The following is a 20,857-nucleotide window of genomic DNA, read 5'->3' as shown; positions in this document are numbered from 1 at the left end:
AACAAACAAAAAACCCCAAACCATAAAACAAACCCCTAAACAAACAATTTTTCTTGGGCAGGTTTGTGTTTTTCTATTATCAGGCTCCCCTACTAGTCTCAGTTTATAACTCTTGTGAAATTTGCCTTCTGGCTGCTGCATAGGCTAGTAATATTTCTAAGTGGAGTTTCTTCATCAGAGCCTTATACTGGCAAAGAACAAGCCAATGGGATAGAGCAGTAGCTGTGCTCACTGTAGTATAATTGATGCGTGAGAACTTGTAGCACAAGAGAAGTACAACACATGAAAGCCTACCTTTTTTTTTTTGTATTTTCAAAATCCTCCTTTGTAGCTGTTTTCTTTACTACTTTGCTGCAGTTTAAAGCGAGTTAGAGATTGTAGATAGGATTCTTTGTTTCAGGCCTCAACATTCATCTGACAGGCTTCCACTCAGAGTTGGAAGACAAAAGCCTTGGTTTGTGTAGGACAATAGCTCTATTTATTACTGTTACTGACTCTTGTATGGCAGTTCAGGAGTCCAGCAATGGCATCATTTTGTACCAGAGAGGGAAATAACTAGCACAGCTAATTTCTAAAATAAGTGCAATATTTATTGTCCAGTTGAACCATTTAACTTTCTTGAGACAACTTGGAAAATACACAAAAGCTAAAATAGGCGCTAAGGTAGTTATATCCTGTTTCCATTATAGTGTAGGGAAGTTTTGCCAGGAAGTTTAGTGGAGCAGTCTTTGGCTTTTTAAACGTTCTAGCATGGTTATTCTTTCACCAAAAATGATGTGGAAAATGCATGTGGATGAACTGTTCATGGGGTTTTTCCTTACAGGCATTAGGTGAACTGTGTGAAATCAAGTTTGGGAAAACACATCCCATGTGCAGCTTGGTAAGTATATCCTGATTGATTTAGTGAGCCAGAAATGCTGTAAAATGGCAAGAGTAGAGAAGTTGTTCTCTTGAAGCTTGCATTGCTTTAAAAACAAGGTGTAACCAGAGTTTTGTGAAGTATAGCTCTGGGCATATTTATTCTTGGGAGGAGTGTACTTTTGGGTAATTAGTTCTACTGATAAATGCACTTTTTCCTACATATTGACACACAATATTTCTGCTACATAGTACATAGTGCTCACCTAGCATGTTTACAAAGCCCTGGGGAAATACATAACTGATTTTTCTCTTAAAACGTTGAGTGTTTGGGACTTTTTACAACTGGAAAACTGAGCCTCAGAGAAGTGGCTTGTCATAAAATCACAAAAGAAGTCAGCTGGCTGAGCCAGATAAATTCCTGGCTTTCAGCCTTGAGCTAAAACTGGTAAGGCCACCTCCTGATCAGCAAGGAACCTGGTTTCCTCTGTTTAAAAATCCCAAATTCTCTGATGAAAATCCCTATTTTTCTGACTTAAAAAAAATGCCAAATTGCATTTTTTTTTGCAATTATTAAAATGAAAAGCCCCTTTATATACAGGTATCAGTTGAATACAATTTTTATTGATATATTTACAATTTTAAAGCAGTTTGGAAGCCTACCAGTGCATCAATCATTATAATAAATTAAGTTCTAAATAGTTATTTATCTTGGTGTTTGGTTGTGGGGTTTTTTTATCAAGGAAAATCAGAGCTCCCTCTGTCCCCTTTGCTCATCAGGACATGGGTCCAGCAATGGCTGTCCCCCTGGCTACTTTCTGGTGCTGAACAGGCCTGATATGCCAGTGCCCTGCCCCTGCTCATGCCGTTGCCCCTCACTCCTGACCCACAGCAGTCCCAGCACTGCTGGTGCCTGTCACTTCTGACCCATTATCCCCAGGACCCAGCCCCCGAGTGTGTGAGGAAGGTGGTGGGTGTGTGGGAAAAGGGGGATGTGGGCACAATCGACATGGAGGGGGGCACATGCCTCCCCAGATTTTGGCACTCAGTGGGGTGTGGGGCTGCAGCCAAGCCGGACCAGCTCCAGGCAGGAGCAGCCTCTGCAGCCCAGCAGGCAGGACCCAGCACAGGAGGGAGCTCTATGCTAGCATGGCCGCCAGGGTCAGGTGCAGCAGTTGTGGAGTTATGCCCCTCATTCTGCTGGGTGGGCAGAGAGCACCTCACCTTGGCAGCCATGGTGACATGGCATTCCCTCCCATGCCAGGTACTACCCTCTGGGCCACAGAAATGGCTCCTGTCTGCAGCTGATCTGGCCCAGTTGCCACCCTATGCCCCACTGTGGGTGCAGAAATCTCAGGGGGCCATGTGTTTCCCCCAGCCCTCCCCATGTGTACACACACATTGCCTGTGTTCCCTTCCCCCACCTCCCTCCTTAGACTTACTTGGAGGAAGCTGCTGGAGCTGCTCTCCACCTCACTGCCTGGTTGCCACATGCATGTGCGTGCGTGCATGTGCACATGGTGCACCCTGCATCCCACTTTCCCCATCCCCGAGCAGCCTTTGCTGGCTGGAACTCTGTCAGCCTGCAAGGGGAAACCTGTGGTTTCCTGGGTTTTTCTCTTTTAAAGGAAAACAAATCTGTTTTTTCTCCTTTTAAAGGAGAAAATCCACATTTTTTTCCTGAGCAAACAGAAAACCTGGATCCCTGCTGATCAGCTTGCAGGCTTGTTGATGGACTGTTGTTTCAATTGACTAATTTCCTTGGCACTACCAGTCTGGTCAAGATTTGCATCTATAATTTGTGGTACTTTAAGGCTCCTTGTATTGGAAATCTTGGGGAGCAGGGGCCACTTCTTGTTTTGTGGTATGTCTAGTATCTGTTAGAACAGGGGCCTGATACTGATGGAAGCTTTGAGGTCTAGTGAAATATTTAACAGCAGTAAGCTTAAGATAGGAGGAACATCAGTGAAAAGAGATCTCGCCCTAAAAAGTGGCATATTGGAATACAGAGAGACCAAGAATGGAGACTGTGATACTTTAAAATTCTAAGCAAGCAGAGACCTTGTTACTTAGCAGCTAACACAGCTGTGTTGAAGAACTGAGTGAATGTGATAGATGTCAAGGATAAAAGGTGCAAAAATGGTAATGCAAATAGAAAAAGAGTACTACCGATTTGGCAGCTCTGTGTCTTACTGTTTCTCTCTCTTTTTTGGTAGGTTGTATCTTTGCCCTTGTGGTTGCCTAAATCTTTAAGCCCGGGTGCAGGACGTGAGCTGCAAAGACTGTCGTACCTTGGCGCTTTCTTCAGTCTCTCTGTCTTTGCTGAAGATGATGTAAGTGCTCAAGAAGCACTGCTTGCAGTGTCTTTTCTGAGAATAAACCACAAGATGTGCTTTTTGTACTGCTTGCAAATATTCTTTCTCCTTTCAGACTAAAGTGGTTGAAAAGTATTTCTCAGGGCCTGCCATTACTCTTGAAAACAACCGTGTTGTTAGCCAATCTTTGCAGCATTACCTGGAATTGGCAAGGGTAAGTGTCTCAGTAGTTCCCTCCTGCAGGTGGACTTTTATCCGTAGTTTTTTTTTTCCATTCCTGGTTTTAACAGCATTGGTGAAGAGTATTCTAACAAAATCCAGCTTAGGCAGTAAGGGTGAGGGCAGGTAAAAGAAGAGCCAAGTAGGATTTAGCCACTGGACCACAAGTCAAGACTTCTTTCACCAGGTCCTGAAGCCATGCCTTGAACATATCTATGGAATGTAGTTTTTGTCTGAGGATAAATAAAAGAGTACATGATACGTTATCATAGGGCATATGTTGCCATGATTTTTAAGGTATACTCTTCTGTTTATGTCACTCTGAGAGAGAGAGAGAGAGAGAAGTTTTCTGTAGCTGAAGTATCATTATTTTGTATAATGTGACTCTACTTCAGTAGGATGTTCTGTAGACTTCTCGGAATACTTCACTAGTCACTTGGAACTTGGGGGAAGAAGTTATCTTCTGTAGAAATGGAGACAGATTTGCTTTATGAACAGATCTTTCACTTTGCATTTCAGCTAGAACTGTTCAAGATTCTACATAATATTTTGCTGAATGGGGAAACTCGGGAGGCAGCTCTTAGTTACATGGCAGCTGTTGTCAATGCCAACATGAAGAAGGCACAGATGCAGGTAAACACGGGAAGCTCTATTCCTATTCATCATGGAGGCAGTTAATACAGTTAGCTCTAGATGTCTGCTGATACAGCGGTACTTCAGGAACAGAAATCAAAGGGACTGCAAGGACTGAAGCAGTCAGAAAATCCATTTGGATCAGTCTTCAAAAGAATTCTTTAAATTATTTTCTGAAATTAACCTACTTGCTAGCTTAAAGCATATGTTTCCTCCTGGGTGAACACTGAGATGCCAGCTAAATGTGTTGGCCTATAATTCTGTAGCAGAAGCTTATCCCTTTTATTGATATATACCAACCTGCCATTTGTGGAAGTGTCCACCAAGTGGGGAAAGAAAGTTTTCAGATAGCTGTTTATCAAGTTGCTAAGTTCCACATTTTTGTGACTTGTAGATTTGTGTATGCCCTGGGAATGAACTAGCACAAATTTGCAGAAACAATAGGGCATGCATTTGTCACTAGTTACCTGCTTTTCATACCACTTTTTTCCTTGGCATATCTTATGTAGGAATCATAGGTGCTGCTGAGGCGGCATTATTTGAGGTTCCCATTTTCCATAGACGCAACATTTGAAACTGTTGTCAGAACTTAAACTTAAACTTCCAAGAACCACTGTAAATCTTGCTTATAAGGTAAAGGGTAAGAATCAAGGCTTAGCAACATACCTAATCCTTCTTGGTCCTGAATATAACTTTGCTAAAAATTTCCCAGCTTCTTTCCCCTCTTTCCTTCCTACTGCTTTTCCATTTTCATATATACATTTAATGCTCCTCAAAAATGAGTGGTTAAACGTACACGGGACAAGGAGACCATGTTGGCAGTTACAGCTGCTTGTACTCTAGTTATTGGGAAATCTCCTTAGAGGTGCTGTCTTTTTTTTGGTCATATATTCTATATTATTAACAGTGGCTTGGCTCCTAAACCTGTTCATTGCAAAGGTCTGTCACCCACTGATTTATTTTAAGATACCTTTTCCAAGCATTCACTTTGTGTACCTTGCCTTACAGACAGATGATCGGTTGGTGTCCACAGATGGTTTTATGCTCAATTTCCTATGGGTTCTGCAGCAGCTAAGCACAAAAATTAAGCTAGAAACAGTTGATCCCACATATATATTCCATCCGAGGTGTCGCATCATCCTCCCAACGGATGAGACCAGAGTGAAAGCAACCATGGAGGATGTTACAGACTGGATGGCTGAGCTTTGTAAGTATAGTACATACATGTTCCTTTTTACTTTCAATCCTTTTGTTCTGGTACTAGTGATATTTTGATATGTGATGCTAGAGATATTTTGGGTTGATTTTTTGCAAACTCTTTTTCCTGTCCCTAAACAATTTGCTTGGTATCGTTTTCTGCCTTCATTAATTCAGCTGAAGATTTGCAGAGAAGTTTGGGGTGGTCAGATTCTGCTCACTACTTCATCCAGTTCTTTTCTCACTGTCCTTGGTCCCATGTTTTGTTCTTTTTTCTTTTTTCTTTTCTTTTTCTAGACAGGGATCCGTCTCAATTTTCTGAGCCGAAATTCCCAACGGAATGCTTCTTTCTAACCCTGCATGCCCACCACCTCTCCATCCTGCCAAGCTGCCGCCGCTACATCCGTAGACTGCGGGCCATCAGGGAACTCAACAGGTTAGACGCTGTGTTAGTTACCTAGCATGTGATACAAGATTCCAACTGTCACCTTAAATTAGTGTTTTCCAGAGTGTGATTCTGATTCCTGCAAATTTGATGGAAGTTAAAAGCACATTATGGATGTACTTAAGTTGTAGAGTATGGTGGTGTCTATCCTGTGATCTGTCTTCTGTTTTTAGTCCTAACAGATTTTCTTGGCAGTGGTTTGCATCACAAATTCAAATAATAGGGGAAAGAAAAGAGATTAGGTGAACATATAATACCAAACTCCTTGGGAGTCCCTGTCTTGGAGAACTGGATCTTTCTCAAAAGCCCCTTACGGCAATGTTATTGGTAATTTTTACAGTGGTTAAACTGTTGAGTGCTCTTTGGCACCACCAGAAGTGTGAGGATATCATACTTTAGGCCTTTTTGCACTGCGATAGAAGTATATGAAGTTGGATCTGTCTGATGTGCAAGTCATTGCAGTGATTGCTTTAAAAGCAGAGTATCATTATTCTGTCTGATATTCTGTATCCCCCCAACAGACCATATTTTTATTGTTCCTCAGGGCTACTGTGGTGTGTAAGGATAAGAAGTGATCATCTCCTTCATTATGTAAAAGCTCCTACAGTGAATCTGAGTGATGGGGCTGCTTGTGTCATTCAATGAGTGGCCTGTCGTTTCTAAAATTAAAAAAACCCTACAGTTGTGATGCTAACATGAAGATGCTTTTGTTTTCCCTTCTTGACATGAATCCAAATAGACTTTTATAGCTGTACAATCGCAGTCGCAAGGTACTTTCCCCACTGCAATAAGTAAGAGCAGATTATACAGCATGAGTATTTTCCATGGCGTATAATTGTGTTCACTTAGTAAAAGTCCCTTGGCAGTAAGACCACAGACGGTTTGCAGGATCTTTCATCTGCATTCAATAATAGTTTGTGAGTTGTTTATAGCAGGGATTGATAACCTTTCAGTAATGGAGGGCCCAATTAACGGTTCAGTCATGAGGAGTTTTGGAGTGTATAATTTATTCTTCTGTTGATCTTCACCAGCAATGTGACACCAGGTAGCTTCTTCACAAAGCACATGTACAAGGATTGCTGGATTTGCCTCAGCTCCTTGCAGTGTCTCAGCAGTGAGAGAGATTCATGGAGCACCCACTAGAGCAACCCCTGTCCACCTGCCAACCCCAGCCCTGCATGCCCAGGAGGAGTTGTGGGTAGGCAGTCCTTATACACTGATTGAAGGCACCCCCAGCAGCACCCCAGTCTCCAGCATAACTTTCCTACTCGCAAAGCATCCCCATCTGCTGCAATCTAGCTAGCACAGCCCTACATGGATCATTACCTAACTGCTCCACAAGTCCCTGTCTGGCTGGGGAGCCCTTTTTTGACTCGCTGCTGTTGCATCTACTGCGTGGTGCGTGGTGCAGAATGGATTTTGCTGCCACAGCTCCTCCACCTATCCAGAAGTGCACTGCACTTTGGGATGTTCCTTGCAGTCTTCAGGGTCCCAGAAATTGTGACGCTGGATCTGGCCTGTGGACCGTATGTTGCCAACCTGTGGTTTATGATATACACATACAAATATCTAGGAAGGTTGTTAGGGCCTAATTGTGAGGAATGATTGCGTGTTGTACATAAACAAAGGTTTTTGAATAAGCAGACCCTGGATTTTAAGAATAACCATTTCTCTTAGGCTTGTCAGTCATTGGGTGTTTCCATAGCAACTGTGTCCAGTCCTCCAACATGCTGAGTGCTTTTGGCTTTCATTGATTTCAGTCGAAGTTATGGGTACTTAGCATTTCCCAGGAAGATCAGGCCATGTATTTGGATGTCACTCATAAAGAAATTAAGGTTAGATAATTAGCTGCAGCAGATAGCAGTTGTTTGTGGGGGGGCAAGAGGAAGCGGAGGCTGCTCTTATGTCTGAAGGAGGGAGGAAATGGAAGCAGAATAGGAGAGAAGAATAAATACTTTGCATGCTGCACTGAGAAGCTGCTCTTTTAAAATGAGCTGAGTCCAGAAGATATTTGAACTCATTGTGTCCAGAAAAGAGCTTAGTGTGGATGGTTGTGTGATGCTAGTCTACCATTGACTTACTCCCCATGTTAGATCTACACTGACTGCCAAGAGGAAAGGGCCAACAGCGTTATTAATAAGTGTGGCCCTTGCATGGATGTAGAGAATGGGAATGATTTCATCCTTGTTTACGCTCCTTCCCCCCCCCTGCAGCTTAGAATTGTAATCGGAGGGATTGTGGGTTAAAAGAAGAAATCTGGAAAAGAAAATGACTAGTGGAGGTTGGGATCCAGAGATGGCACAGGGATTGCATTTGTACCTGGTCTGGAGGGGAATGTATTTGGGGAAATTCATGTTGGCACCTTCCCTTTTTTCCTTCTAGCTGCTTCTGCTTTTCACCATCTCTTTGCCCTTGCTCCTAGAGGTAAATGAGATTTGGGCCTGAATATCAGATGTTCTCGCTATTAGTTAGATCATCATGGTTCTTAATGACTTGGTTTAAGTGCTTGTTTAAGTGCTTTTCTTTATATATATTGTAGATTTGGTACGAAATAAATAGTACAAAATGTGGTGATTAAATGATTAGCTATTCCTGAAGGGAGAATTCTTCCCTTGTTATCATCCTGCCTCTTCCACCTGCCATTTTTTCTTCTGTCTTCCTCCCTGCTTCCGCCCCGCCCCCAACTTTGTGGTCGTGGCTTCTAGTTTGCTTAACACAGTGACTCTCAACCAAGGTGTGGCAGCACCACAGGGCTCCTTGAGATCTTTTCAAAGGTGCCGTGGGGTGCCAAGCAATGTTAGCACACTTAGGTTTGCAAACATGTTTCACAGGATAACCCCAGAGTCTGTGTCCAGATGGGTGTGGACATGTGGTATATGGTGCTGCAGATCTCTCTCTGTCACTACACCCTGCACATGCAGGCATATCACATGCCGCTACCTTGCATGGTGGGAAAGGGGGGGTTGACCCCAGGAGATCCCAGGGTCAAAAAATACCATGGCAAAGAGCAGGGTGGCACACATGGCAGCAATGTGCCCCACCCAAAACCAGAGCCTGGCCAGCCGGAGCCACGCTTCAGCTGCCGGCCAGGCTTCCAGCCACAGGAACACTGTGGCTGCAGCTCCCCAAGGCCCCCAGGACCCCAGGTAAAGCTGCTGGGGCCAGCACAGTTGCTGGACCCAGCCTTCTGTATCTGCCTGTGGTAACCTGCTGCGTGCCGGAGCATGCATGGCATGGGCATTTCCTGGGGACAAGTAGTAGCAACACAAAGTGTGCTATTGCTACTTGTCCCTGGGAAAATAAACGGATGGGGCCAGAGCTTTAAAAAAGAAATCCTTAGTGTTGAAACCATTTTGACCTGTTCTCATAGTCAAAAAATGAGTGAAAGCTAAGAACTGTCATTTTCTGAAGGGTGTCTTGAGTCTATCAACGGATACTTTGGTTCTAAAAAAAATTGAGAAACAAAGCTTAATGGGTATGTCAGGCTTGGATTGATGTATCTGGTGCATCCTAGCATGTGGCCTTTGGACAAGGTTTGCCTTTGCTTTCAGCAAGATACAGGAGTAGCTTGCTGTCCTTGTCATGGTGTGGCGTAGTTTTGGTTGAAGAATGAGGTCTGTAATCTTACTTTTAATAAAATCAGCGAAGGAAAATTTGGCAAGAAAGCCAGGTAGATAGTGTCCCCTTTGCTATAATCACCAGTGATTTCATATGATTTACAGGACTGTCGAGGATCTGAAAAACAATGAGAGTCAATGGAAAGATTCTCCTCTGGCTACCAGACATCGAGAGATGCTGAAACGCTGTAAAACGCAGCTTAAGGTTTGTAATTAGCTGGGATGGCAACTAACTGGCCTTGCCAATATGTGAGTGCAGTGTTAATGTTTTCTTTCACTGTAAATGGTCTGTTGGCTGTTAAGTGGTGAGTTTTTTTTGGTTTTTTTTAAGGTGTCTGAAAATGTTCCTTAGATGCTCTTGTATGTGTAGTCTGTTTGTAGCATGTTACAGTGTAGTATAATACCTGTTAAGTACCCTCATAAACATGCACTGTATGATAGGGGTTGAAACCCCTTAGTGCTTAGCAATTTTAAACTTAAAAGCAAGTCACAAAGACTAATCCACGGGACAGCACTGGGAAATCTGAAAATATTGCTGTCCCCATCTTCCAGATTAGAAAATAAACGTAATGAGCCGAAGCAACTACTCAGGATCTCTATATGTGCGTGCACAACTGAGAGCCAACCTGAACTTAGAACTCCAAGGTTCTTAACTCCCTTTACTGAGAGCTTTCCAAAGTGGGTGTGCTACAGTCTCTCACTGAGAATTTCTGTGGTCTGCATAATAGTCCCAGTTTTCAGTTGATGGAAATTTTTATGCTGCATCATCTAGACAACGTTGAGCGATTTACCTCACCCGGATTCCTTTCTTAACTCCTGTTCTTGTACTACTGTTGGAGTAATTACTCCTTGCCTACAAATTAGCAAGGTTTTCACCTTGTATATATGTTCATACTGGACGTCTTTGATTTCATTGTTATTTCTTTCAAGTGTCCTGTTACCTAGATGGTCTATGGGGGGGGGGGGGGCTGGAATAGTTTTTCTTTGACATGTTTAGCTTTTTGAATGGATTTTGTGTTGTGTTACTTGTATGTTGCACTGGATAAGCCTTTATGTGCATCTTCTCTTGCAGAAGCTGGTGCGTTGCAAGGCGTGTGCAGATGCTGGCTTGCTAGATGAAAACTTTTTGAGGAGATGTCTGAATTTTTATGGCATGGTGATTCAGCTGATGCTTCGCATCCTCGACCCTGCTTACCCCAAGTGAGTTTCAGGGCCGGGGACGTCTGTCATTCTCTGAACCAGTCTCTCACTTTTACCACCTGCTGGAAAATTTGTGGTTGGTTCATGTCAATGGATGAGTTTGTGAAGAATGCCAGCTTTATTTATGCAACAGTTTCTGTTAGAGCGATAAAAATTTCAGGTGTGGATTCCTGACGTGAAGCACTGAGATTTGGTTAAAACTCCTCATTTAAGAAGGTCTGCAAGGAGCTGTTCTGTAAGCGAACGCAAAATGTTGTTTAACCCGGCTAGTGCACGATCCCCCTCGTTAACTCTGTCCCTGTGTGTCTTCTGTTCTGTAGCATGAAGCTGCCTTTAAATCCTGACGTTCCGAAGGTGTTTGCAGCACTGCCGGAGTTCTACGTGGAAGATGTGGCTGAATTTTTATTTTTTATTGTTCAGTAAGTCAAGTCATGCTTGAAGATCAGCTATTACTTTTTCCCTGTACTGTGACATGATACTGTATTGTTGATAGTGTTTGCAGTAGTCTCTGGATCCACTTTGGCATCTGCCATTTCTGTAGCTGAAAACCAGTGTGGACACTGAGCTAAGCCAATTCCAGCTCCAGTGCAAAGGCAAGACCAGTAAAAACATGCTCATTGATCATGGCTTTTTTCTGCTTGAGGAAAGGCAGAGAAGGCAGGAGAAAGTGCAGGGAGGCAAGTTGTGATGATAAGTTGCACAGACTTTGGTAGCCCCCTGTGTGCCTGCCTGAGAGAAAATCCAGAGCTTACCTTAGCTATTCCTTTCCCACCCCTACCCTGTTCTTTCCTGCTTCTCCTTTTTCCTTCGAGTTCTTCATTTCTGAGCAACTTTGTGTTGAGTTTTTGTGACTCTGTCCTTTTCTTAGCTGACTTGAAGGCTGTGTGGTGCTGGGGATGTGGGACTTGGCATCTTCTGGTGACTCTGTGGGGATCAACTACATGTACTGTTGTAGGTGTACAGACAAGAGAAGGTTGGGCCAGCAGGCTGTTGCCTTAGCCTCTACATGTGAGCTGCTTTTAGCTCTGGCTCCGTTTAAGACATTGTAGGAACAGGGTTGCAGGTGACTTTCAAGGAACCACGAGCTGCTTTATTCTCAACCCTTGGTGATTATTTGCAAGGGGGATTGGAAGCTGTGTGTATATGTATATCTCTCATACCGTCTACAGGAAACTCCGTTTTCAGTGTAGGGTGGTAGAAAAAACCACCACCCTCTTGATATCGAGATAGGTCTGAATTTCATCTCTTGTAGATCTGATGCGGTATTAACAAGCTCTAGAACAGATGTAAATGTAAGATGCGACCGTGAGAGAAATGCCCTTCAGTTTGTGGGTTTGACAGAATTGCATTGATTTCTGAAGCTAACCTTATAGCTGAGTGCAGCTCTTCTTCAGACTGACTAGGCAGCTGTTTATAAAATTTGGGATTTCAGTTGTTTCCCTCCTGCAGTCCTATCTTCAGCTCAGCTTCCAAAGCGACAGTTCCTAGGAGCTGTTGTTAAAGTGACACTGCTAAGGGGATGTTGATGCCAGAGAAAGTGCAGCAGCTGAATGAGGCTGTGCTTCAAAGGAGGCCTGTTTCCTGGAGTTGGGGGCCAGGATCCAGTTCCCAGAGGGCTACTGGCAAGAGCCTCTAATAGAATCTAATGAAAATCTTGTTTCCATGGTGATAGGTAGTGGTGGTGTCAAAATGACATATGGTTTTGCTAGTGCTAATGGGCCTTCCAAACCTGTAGTTGCCTGAGGTAGATACATGGTGGAATTCCTTGTAGATGCTGCATGCTTATTTTCTCTTCCTTCTCTGCAGATATGCTCCTCAGGTGCTTTATGAGCCCTGCACTCAGGACATTGTGATGTTCCTTGTTGTGATGCTGTGCAACCAGAACTACATCCGAAACCCTTATCTGATTGCTAAGCTGGTGGAGGTGATGTTCATGACAAACCCTGCCGTTCAGCCACGGACGCAGAAGTTCTTTGAAATGATTGAGAATCATCCTCTCTCCACTAAATTGTTAGTCCCTTCATTGATGAAGTTTTATACAGGTAAGACACTGGGAGGGAAGTGCGTGCGCATGTCATCAATTGCTTTAGGCTCTGAAATATCAAGGCCGGTCTCCTGTGGATCCTGACCAGGTTTGGCCTAATCTTGCTTTCTGGCCATACTTGTGTCAGCACTTCTAAACCGTGTAAAGATGCTTATAATGCTCTAGTGGTGCATGCGTGCCAAGCCTGGAGCTGAAACTTGTTATGCCCAAGGCTGCATGCACGTATTCACATAACCTGGGAGACTTCTCCCAGGTTTCTTTTTTTGTGGTAAGAAAACTTGCTGAGAGTCAAATGTACAGGGCAGAGAAGAGATCACAAGACTGGTGCCTACACTGATAGCAACATCAAGGCTAATATTTTAAATTTACAAAACCAGGTAATTTCTGAGCACTCTGGCTTTTTGTATTTTTTGTTGGTTCCTTTCCCCGTAATTTTTTTTGCCAAAGAACAGGTTAGGCAAACACTTGGATGATATGGTGTAGGCAGGGATAATCCAGCCTTAAGAAAGAGGTTGGAATAGATGACCTCCAGAGGTCCCTGCCAGCCCTATCTTTCTTGCCCTATTAAGCTTTTCCTAGCAAGCCTTATTTGACTGTGCTGTATGTATTTGAAATCAAGAATTATTGTATTGTTTTACCCTGAAACAATGCAAGCAGCCTAAACAAAAAGAAATGGCAAATTCCTAAAATAAAAATCAAAGCTGTATGCAAGCAGAATTTTGCCTCCAAAACAGAGAAGAGCCAGAGGCTTTATAAAATACACTAGGGACTTTACTGTTACTATTGATTGTTTTATTTAGAAGTACTGACGTGCTGTGGTGATGACTGGAAATATTAAACCCTCAGAGAGTCTTAGTATGGATCATTACCTCTGTGAAATGGCCCTCAGATTCAGTTGATGTAGAAACAACTGAATCACCTGATTTAATCACAAAAACCTGTTCTAATTGAGAGACCAAACCTCATCATTTTTAAAGGGATAATATATGTTTAATTTTATATGTACTGCAAGTATTAGCAAGCATAAACAGTTATGTGCTTTAAATGATGGAATCAAGGCAGAGGTATGGTATTCCCCTCCTTCAGAGATGTTCCATGGGATCCATATCCCCTGAAGGTTTGGTTCTGGGAGATAGTGGGCACAGCTATTTTAAATGGGGACCCAGTTGAAATCTGCCCAGGGGTCTTCATTTCCTGCAGTTTCCAGTTATTCCTGCTCAGCTACGGTGTGATAGGGAAGGTACGATGTACCAACACAGCGCAGTCAGGAGGGGAGGGGTGAGGGTGAAGAGGTTTTAGTGGAAACATTGGGGTCTTTTTCTTTCTCAGATGTTGAGCACACTGGAGCCACCAGCGAGTTCTATGACAAATTTACCATCCGCTACCACATCAGTACCATTTTCAAAAGCCTCTGGCAGAACATAGCTCACCATGGCACCTTCATGGAAGAGTTCAAGTGAGTAAAAGGCTATGCATGCTGCAGCTCGCTGTCATGAAAGCCAGCAGAGAGCCTATTAACCCTCCACTTGAAGTGTAAAGACTACTGGAATGAAGGTCCAAGGCTGATCGCTCCAAGAGCAGAACTGAACAGACACTTAGTGTCAGGGCCAGAAAAAACATACTAAGCCTGGAAGTGGAAGAGGAAATCTCCCTGCATGTTCATTTTCAAATAAGCCCTCTGTCTTGCTCTGCACACTGCTTGTTCTCTCTTGCTTTTGTGGGGAGGGAAACATGCGCGCTCTCTGCTTTTGTCACAGTGAGCCAAAACTACCCTGGGATATGCTTTTTTGTAGTCTTTTGTTAGAAGGAACAGTGAGCAGCAACGGAGCATGTTCCTGAGTTGGGAGAGTGGGGACCCTAACTCAGATCCTGCAGGAGACCTTTCTGGGCATGCTTGGCCTAATTGCCATTAAATGACCATATCATGGTTTAATTCATTGTGCAGAAACAGGAATTATCCCTCTCTCTTCTGCACTGTGCTCCCTCTGCTGGTCTGTCTCATGTTCTTTTTCCATACACTGATGGGTTTGCTTGGGTCCACCCTGTGGTTTCTTAGCTAAATGACAATTTTGTCCTTGCTTTGCTCTTTGAGGTAGAATTTTTCCTCCCCTTGTGCCATGTCTTCCTTCTGTGCTCTGCCATTGCTGTCAGGAGTGGGGAGATACTGCTTTCACCTGACATCTTGTGAATGGCTAGGCACCCCTGCCAGAGCTGCAACAATTTAAACAAAGAGGAATGTGGAGTGTGCATGGGTTCTTGCAGCCACGATCAGCCTGGGCTCTGGAGTAGGGCAATGAATTGTCCAGACTGTGGAATGTGAGAGAGAGGTTGCAGGTGATCCAGATTGAGAGTCACAGTCTGGAATGAACACACCCGCTGTGCTGTGGAGGGATAAATATTTGCTTCAATGTTCTCAGCTCTGGGAAGCAGTTTGTTCGCTACATCAACATGCTGATAAATGACACAACGTTTTTGCTGGATGAGAGTCTGGAGTCCCTAAAGCGTATTCATGAAGTCCAAGAGGAGATGAAGAACAAGGAACAGTGGGATCTGCTGCCAAGGGTGGGTATAGTTGGGTTTTTCCCAAAAGCATGTCTTTCTTTGTGTGCTAAAGCTTTTTTGGGTACAGGGAGTACCCAAGAGCAACTCTGCAAAAGCAGCCCTGGGATATCTTGTCTCTTGCTGCCCCTGCAGCCAAGGTCATGTCAGACACCACTTCTTGAACAAAAAACCAATCTGCAGAGCTACGTCAGGGTTGGCATGGAGTGTGTGTGTGCAGGGGAAGAGTATGAGGTGTACCTAAAAATCATAGTGCAGAAACTGAGGCTTGCAAACCTTTATAATGAAGGCTTTGGAAAATGCCCACCAATTGAGTTTTCTTCCACTAATTGTTCTAGAAAAGAGTCACGGCATTGATCTTGCAGAAAGCTTGGGCTAGAAAGGAAGAGAATAAACCTCAGACTTCAGTCTCATTATACAACAATTGTGTGTTGACTTGCCAATGTCAGGTATTTTTATTTTAAGGTTATTGATTTTTAAAAAAGCAGACTGGCGTAGAAAAGATATAAAAAGAAGGGCAAGATCTATTTTGCTGCATTTCTTCAGACAAGAAAATTCTAATTGCTTTATCCTCCAAAAAGGTATTGCTTTCTTCCCCAAATGCAAACAATAATGAAATGATACCCAAAAAGTTGCATATGCTGAAAGTATTGACAGCAGTCTTATCTAGCTGGCTTTAATAATGCACATGGCCACAGATTTTTGGAGTAGGAAGTCCTTGGACTGCAAGCCAGAAAGATTTCTGCCTGACTCTCCGATTCTAGGATGGCTATGAAGTATTGGCATTTGGTGGGGAAGAGCAAATTATAGTGAGCAAATTTGCTAGAGAATCCATGTGAATCCCATAACAGGGGATCTCATTTCTAGTTACCTTGTGGAGTGATACAGCAATTTAGAGCTTCGATACAGTCTGCTTCAGGGGCGGGCAGTGATTGTGGCTGGAGGGCCGCTTACCAAGTTTTGGCAAGCTGTGGAGGCCTGCAAGGGTAGCCCTGCCCCTTGACAGGTGCCCTGCCCCCTGGTCACCATGTTGGAACCAGAAGTCCTGTCCCCGAACACCTGGCCTTTGCCACCAGAAGTCCCGTCTCTTACCCCCGAAAGTACTCCTTTCAGCAAGGGGGTGTGCCATCTCAGAACCAGAAAAATACCAAATTATATTCTAAACTCAAACATCTACTACAACATCTGACTTTAAAAAATATTTTGTCCTGATTTACTTGTGTTTGCCTACTGTACATAGAGGTGATTGTATACAAGCTTAAAATGAAGTTTTACTATTGTATATTGTGGGCAGGGTATGGGTCGGTAGGGGGGCTGTGGGTATATGGGGTGTAGAGTGTGTGGGGGGAGGTTGTGGGGGACTGGATAGGTGTGGGGCGTGTGGGTATGTATAGGATTGGGGGATGTGGGGCTGTGTATTTGGGATGGCGGAACGTGTGTGGATATGTGGGGTATGGGTGGGTATGGAGCTTGTGGGAGGCTGTGAGTGCGGGGGGGAAGGGTGGCTGAGGAGGGTTGTAGCATGTGTGGAAGGGGAGGGTGGCTGGGGTGTGTGAGAAGGTGTGTGGCGTGCATGTATGGCAGTCTCTCTCTCTCTTGGCCCCATGCTCCCACTTGCCATCACTTCCCCCTCCTGTCTGCCACCGCTGCCCTTCTTCTGCCGCTTCCTCGTGTTGTTCCCTCCCAGCCATGTCCTAGCTGCAAGGCTGAGACTGCAGGATGTAGCAGGAGCCAGCCTGGCCTGGCCGGCACCGCGCAGAGCCAGCCAAGAATTGCGAGGAGTTCTGTTGAGTCCTGCAGTCCAGTGATGCAGCTGGGAACCACGTGCAGGAGAGGGGGCAAATGGCGGTGGCAGATGGGGTGGGTAGGGGTGGCGAGTGGCAGCGCGCAGGAATGTAGCAACAGCTGGGCGGGAACACGGGGCCCAGGGCAGGGCAGCAGGAGTGCAGGGCCTGTGCTGGCAGGCGTTCTGTGGAGCCGGGCCGACTCTCCCCTCTCCCTGCTGGTGCAGCCCAGCCTGGCTCCAGTGAGTCCCTGCCAGCCTGCGCTCCTGCCACTCTGCCCTGGGTCCCTGCCCAGCTGTCTCTGCATTCTCACACGCCTGCTCACTGCCACTCACCGCCACTCCTGCCGCTGCCATTTCCTCACCGTAATGCCTGCTGCTGCCATTCTCTGGCACCACATGGTTCCTGGCTGCATAGCAGGAGCCAGCCTGGTCCAGCCCTGAAGGCTGGGGTGATGGCACACAGTCCTCTCCTCCCCCTCCCCCCTATCCCATTCTTACCTGAATTCACCTCTTTGGGGGAGGGAGGCAGGAACAGCTCCAGGGCCCCAGGCCAGAAGCCTGTGCTAGGCAGAGGGGCTGGGATGGAGGTGGGCTGTGGGTGGAGCGGGGCCAAGCGAGCCTTGCTGCTGTGGCTGCCGAGTCCTGCCAGCGGCTCCCCTTGGATCCTGCTGCTTCTGGCTCCTGTCATCTTTGACCGGTAGCCAGGGGTAGAGAGATACTAATTTTCTAAATTTTTTAGGCACCCCGTGGGCCAGATTAGGCCCGCGGGCTGTATTTTGCCCACCCGTGGTCTGCTTGTTTACTCTCCCCCCAGGCATACCAGTAAGTGGGGAGCTGTATTCATACCTGACACCAAAGAATGGGATCACATTCATATCTTAGTCTATATTGCTTTTCTCTGCCAAGAGTAGATCAGGATTGTATCTGTGGGGGATGATGCTCAAGGGCAACCAGCATGGTTTCACTAGGGGCAGTTCTCCTGTCAGACCAGCCTGATTGCCTTCTACGATCCGGTCACAAAATCACTGGATGCAGGTGTTGCGGTGGATTTAGTCTTTCTGGACTTCAGGAAGGCCTTTGACACTGTCTCCCACCCCATTCTCATTAAAAAGCTAGGTGACTGCGGCATTGATACCTACACAGTCAGATGGATTGCAAATTGGCTGAGGGGTCGCACTCAAGAGTGGTGGAGGATGGGTCATTTGCAACCTGGAGGGAAGTGGGCAGTGGGGTCCCCCAGGGCTCCGTCCTTGGGCCCGCACTATTCAATTTCTTTATTAGCAACTTGGACCATGGGGTGGAGAGCAGCCTGTTTAAATTCACACGCAACACCAAGATTTGGGGTGAGGTGGGCATGCTAGAAGGGAAGGACAGATTACAGCAGGACCTGGACAGGTTACAAGGGTGGGCAAATGAAAATAGGATGGAATTCAATATGGACAAGTGCAAGGTGCTGCACTCGGGCAGTAGGAACCAGCAGCACACCTGTAGGCTGGGGAACTCCCTTCTCAAAAGCACGGTGGCAGAAAGAGATCTTGGAGTCAGTATTGACTCCAAAATGAACATGGGCCGACAGTGCGAGAGCACGGTCAGTAGGGCTAACCGTACCTTGTCCTGCATCCACAAGTGCATCACAAGCAGGGCCAAGGAGGTGATCCTCCCCCTCTATGCGACGCTGGTTAGGCTGCAGCTGGAGTACTGCGTCCAGTTCTGGGTGCCGCACTTCAGGAGGGATGTGGATAGCGTTGAGAGGGTCCAAAGGAGGCCACTTGCATGATCTGGGGACAGCAGGGCAGACTGTATGAGGAGAGGCTACGGGACCTTAACCTGTTCAGCCTTCGCAAGAGAAGGCTCAGGGGGGACCTGGTGGCTGTCTATAAACTTACTAGGGGGGACCAGTGGGGTTTGGGAGAGACCTTGTTCCCCCGAGCGCCTCCCAGAGTAACAAGGAATAACGGCCATAAGTTGCTAGAGAGTACGTTTAGACTAGACATTAGAAGGCACTACTTCACAGTCAGGGCAGCTAGGATCTGGAACCAACTTCCAAGGGAAGTGGTGATTGCGTCTACGCTGGGGATCTTCAAGAGGAGGCTCGGCGTTGACCTGGCTGGGGTCATTTGAGCCCAATTTTTCGGCAGGGGGTTAGACTAGAAGATCTACAAGGTCCCTTCCGACCCTACATCTATGAATCCGTTTTGCTCGGGGTAGATAATTAGTTCTGAGGACTTAGCCTTTGGATTGTTACATCTTTATTTTCTAGGACCAGCAACAGGCTCGTCAGTCTCAGCTTGCTCAGGATGAGCGTGTGTCTCGCTCATATCTTGCCCTGGCAACAGAAACTGTTGATATGTTCCATATCCTTACCAAGCAGGTTCAGAAGCCTTTCCTCAGACCTGTAAGTATGACCGGTCGTGCTCTAGTGTTCTCCCCTGCCCCACTGATTTCTAGCTTTTTAAAAAACGTTGGATGGCTAATGAGCTAGGAATTGTAACATATTCCTTCACTCCCACCCCAGTGCGCTGAGATCTAATTGGTGGTGTCAGTGATTTGGTGGTTTCTTAGCTGCTGAGAAAATCATAGATTTCTTAGATCTGTAGTGGCCAGTAGTGATGAGACTGTAAAAATGGTGGCACTGAATTTAACAAATTTAAGAGGAAAATTAAGATGTGCCAGAGTCTGAACCTTTCTGAGCAGGGTTGAGAGCATCCAACCCAAACTCCCACAGTGAGTGTGTATTGTAACAAAGCAAGGTGTCCTCAAGAAAGGTGTGGTACTGCAAACCACAGTGAGAAGCATATGCAGCGTCTGTCTGCTTGGTACATGGCTCAGTGTGTGACACTTCCAGTTTCTCAGCAGCAGAAACCCCTCTGCCAGTAATATTATTAGTCACATGTGGTCCTTGGGTACACTAATACGAGTTGAATTGTTTTCTATTTTGTATGCTTAGTGCTTCAGTTTGAAAAAAAGAAGTGCTGCTGGGAGATTGCAGTGTGAAACCTGTGAATTGAGCAGAAGCTTCCATGAAGGGAAATCCTAGTGCCATAAATTCTTGATCTTGATGCCTGTCCCCCAAAGGGTACTAGCCCTTCTTCACAGCTTCCTCATTTCTGTTTGTGCTTTACATTTGCCCGTATAGGAACTTGGACCACGATTGGCTGCTATGCTGAACTTTAACCTTCAGCAACTGTGTGGCCCTAAGTGCCGTGACCTGAAAGTTGAAAACCCTGAGAAATATGGGTTTGAACCAAAGAAGCTGTTGGACCAACTGACTGATATTTACCTGCAGCTAGATTGTGCTCGTTTTGCTAAAGCAATTGCTGATGACCAGGTGAGTTTTAGAGAAAGGAGTGAAGACCCTGGCAAACATCTTTACAAAACCACTCCTGCAGAAGCTTGTGTGAATACATTTAAGCTGTTCCTCATCTGTTAGCTTGGTCCCTTGTACTGATTTGCTAGTTAAAGGGGAAAAACTGTGGCCCGGTAGCTTGTGTTTGGTAGAAGAACAAGTTTTTTTCCAAATCCAAAGACAAAAAGGAAGCCTCTCTGTGCCTGCTTAAAATTCTAATGGAAAATGTTTCCAAAGAATTAAAACCCTGTTTGCATCCCAAATACAGTTGCAGAGCTGTGGAACTGGCTTAATTGATTCTACCCACATTAGGCTAGTCTGAGAGAAATACAGTAAAAAAAAAAACAGCAGCACAAATAATGAAAATTCAGTTGGATTTTTAAAGTTCTGTCTCTTATCAGTACATGTGGTGTCAGTAGCAGAGGGGAAGTTGCATGTAATTTTTAAATTAATGGTGTCCCTTTAATGCTATTCGGTATGGGTAAAAACCAGAATGTTAACCAGGCTTTCTTCCGGTTCCAGCACTAATGTGCTTCATTCTCATTTGTCCCCACCTAACTGCTGTGTACTTGAGTTGTGACTTGTACAAATGAATAAATGATGGATTACAAAAAAAAAAAAAAAAAGGTCTTGGGGGG

General features: G+C 45.2%; 1 protein-coding gene across 2 annotated transcripts in view; it reads left to right on the top strand.

The window, feature by feature from the left end:
• Positions 1 to 20,857, top strand: part of UBE4B (ubiquitination factor E4B) — an 84,115-nt gene that overhangs the window by 58,404 nt on the left and 4,854 nt on the right. For both annotated transcript variants that reach the window (XM_019511761.1, XM_019511760.1), the window contains 14 exons: positions 824 to 880; positions 3,075 to 3,191; positions 3,289 to 3,387; positions 3,912 to 4,025; positions 5,034 to 5,232; positions 5,520 to 5,658; positions 9,390 to 9,489; positions 10,357 to 10,484; positions 10,805 to 10,903; positions 12,291 to 12,526; positions 13,858 to 13,984; positions 14,946 to 15,090; positions 19,134 to 19,268; positions 20,010 to 20,201. In XM_019511761.1, the coding sequence (XP_019367306.1) occupies positions 824 to 880; positions 3,075 to 3,191; positions 3,289 to 3,387; positions 3,912 to 4,025; positions 5,034 to 5,232; positions 5,520 to 5,658; positions 9,390 to 9,489; positions 10,357 to 10,484; positions 10,805 to 10,903; positions 12,291 to 12,526; positions 13,858 to 13,984; positions 14,946 to 15,090; positions 19,134 to 19,268; positions 20,010 to 20,201 (1,887 nt within the window). The remainder of the gene's footprint in view (positions 1 to 823; positions 881 to 3,074; positions 3,192 to 3,288; positions 3,388 to 3,911; positions 4,026 to 5,033; positions 5,233 to 5,519; positions 5,659 to 9,389; positions 9,490 to 10,356; positions 10,485 to 10,804; positions 10,904 to 12,290; positions 12,527 to 13,857; positions 13,985 to 14,945; positions 15,091 to 19,133; positions 19,269 to 20,009; positions 20,202 to 20,857) is intronic.

Source organism: Gavialis gangeticus, unplaced genomic scaffold (genome assembly GCF_001723915.1).
Source record: "Gavialis gangeticus isolate Ggan-Ray unplaced genomic scaffold, GavGan_comp1, whole genome shotgun sequence".
In the NCBI taxonomy this organism is placed as follows: Eukaryota; Metazoa; Chordata; order Crocodylia; family Gavialidae; genus Gavialis; species Gavialis gangeticus.
The sequence above is the reverse complement of the archived record's forward strand: the minus strand, read 5'-3'. Positions and strand labels throughout refer to the sequence as shown.